The sequence below is a fragment of the Nomascus leucogenys genome, chromosome 4, assembly GCF_006542625.1.
Source record: "Nomascus leucogenys isolate Asia chromosome 4, Asia_NLE_v1, whole genome shotgun sequence".
Taxonomy (NCBI): Eukaryota; Metazoa; Chordata; class Mammalia; order Primates; family Hylobatidae; genus Nomascus; species Nomascus leucogenys.
The window spans coordinates 75,687,819-75,689,986 of record NC_044384.1 but is presented as its reverse complement, the minus strand read 5'-3'; the positions used below and the strand labels follow the sequence as shown (position 1 = coordinate 75,689,986).

At 35.3% G+C, this 2,168-nt stretch overlaps 1 protein-coding gene across 1 annotated transcript; it reads left to right on the top strand.

Moving 5' to 3' along the window:
• The first annotated feature begins 885 nt into the window (after positions 1–885).
• LOC100600205 (olfactory receptor 8H1) lies at positions 886–1,909 on the top strand. Its single transcript, XM_003275281.3, has one exon. It carries the CDS (start codon positions 905–907, stop codon positions 1,841–1,843), a length of 939 nt encoding a protein of 312 aa, XP_003275329.2. The 5' UTR covers positions 886–904; the 3' UTR covers positions 1,844–1,909.
• Positions 1,910–2,168: the final 259 nt, after the last annotated feature.

Sequence of the window (2,168 nt, the reverse complement as noted above, 5' to 3'; positions counted from 1 at the left end):
CAACTTTGGCTCAGACATGGTAAGTATTATTCTCAAAATTGGAAGATTTTATTTCGGATGAAATTAATTCAGGACTTTATCATAAGAATATACATATACATATCATTTAGTTCTTACCCTGATTAATGTAGGGGTTTGTAAAAAGAGAAATGTAGAGTTGATGGAATCAGAGTCTACAAGCAAGGTATATATTTTGATCGTATAATTTTGGGAAGAAATTTGATTTTGATTGGTTAAGTTACTAAAACATCGTATTTTTATAAATTAATACTTATATATGGTCTATAATTTTGATGTATCCTACTAAAATCCTTAAGGGTGAAATTTATTTAAAATTACCATTAAATAATATTAGAAACAAAGGGGCAGTAAATAATCTATTAAAAACTGTTTCCTCTCATTGTTTATTACATGTTTAGCTCTTTCTCAAGTTTTCTGAAATTATTTATAAACAGGAGTATAGTATTATAAGCCTTCTCTCTGAAGTCAACATATGTTGGCAGAATCAGTGTCAACATTTAATTGTTCTTACTTTGGATAAGTTACTCAAACCTTCCATACTCTTTTTTTCTCATCTGAAATATGTGGATAATAGCAGCATCTATGGTATAGTATTTTCTTGTGGATTAAATGTATTAATAAAGGAAGGCATTCAGAACAAGGTCAGGTTCATTCTAATTATGCAATATGTTACATTTTATTATATCACATCTAAATGTTAATTTACACTTTTATCTACACTGGCAATATAATTCCGTTTTTAGGTCACATTCTATAAATGTATTAGCAATTTATAGAAACACTAAACGAATTAAATGCTAGGTTATTGTATAAACAGAAACCTTTTGAAGTCATTCCTGTTAAGTATCAACTTTGATTTCTCAGCAGTTTAAAGCAATTGAACATGATGGGTAGAAGAAATAACACAAATGTGGCTGACTTCATCCTTACGGGAGTGTCAGATTCTGAAGAGGTCCAGATGGCCCTCTTTATGTTGTTTCTCCTGATATACCTAATTACTATGCTGGGGAATGTGGGGATGATATTGATAATCCGCCTGGACCTCCAGCTTCACACTCCCATGTATTTTTTCCTCACTCACTTGTCATTTATTGACCTCAGTTACTCAACTGTCATCACACCTAAAACCTTAGCGAACTTATTGACTTCCAACCATATTTCCTTCACAGGCTGCTTTGTGCAGATGTTCTTTTTTGTCTTCTTGGGAGCTGCTGAATGTTTTCTTCTCTCATCAACGGCCTATGATCGCTATGTAGCTATCTGCAGTCTTCTACATTACCCAGTTATTATGTCCAAAAGGCTGTGTCATGCTCTTGTCACTGGGCCCTATGTGATTAGCTTTATCAACTCCTTTGTCAACGTGGTTTGGATGAGCAGACTGCATTTCTGCGACTCAAATGTAGTTCGTCACTTTTTCTGCGACACGTCTCCAATTTTAGCTCTGTCCTGCACAGACACATATGACATTGAAATCATGATATACATTTTAGCTGGTTCCACCCTGATGGTGTCCCTTATCACAATATCTGCATCCTATATGTCCATTCTTTCTACCATCCTGAAAATTAATTCCACTTCAGGAAAGCAGAAAGCTTTCTCTACTTGTGCCTCTCATCTCTTGGGAGTCACCATCTTTTATGGCACTCTGATTTTTACTTATTTAAAACCAAGGAAGTCTTATTCTTTGGGAAGGGATCAAGTGGTTTCTGTATTTTATACTATTGTGATTCCCATGCTGAATCCACTCATTTATAGTCTTAGAAACAAAGAAGTGAAAAATGCTCTCATTAGAATCATGCAGAGAAGACAGGATTCCAGGTAATTAAAACAGCAGGAATGCTGAACATTTAAACTCATCTTTTCTTTCTTTTCTATTTGGTATTTCCTTGGTCTCTCTATAAAAACAATTGAATCCTTTATGTTTGCATTTCTGTTGTGCTAACCTTTGCTTGACTAAACATGATCTTGAACATTTCAAAGTGTATGTTTTCAGAAATCCAGATTGCAATTAGAAATCATAATATGTGTTGGCTGGGCGCGGTGGCTCATGCCTATAATCCCAGCACTCCGGGAGGCCGAGGAGGGCGGATCACATGAGGTCAGAAGTTCAAGACCTGCCTGGCCATGGTGAAATGCCCTCTCTAGTA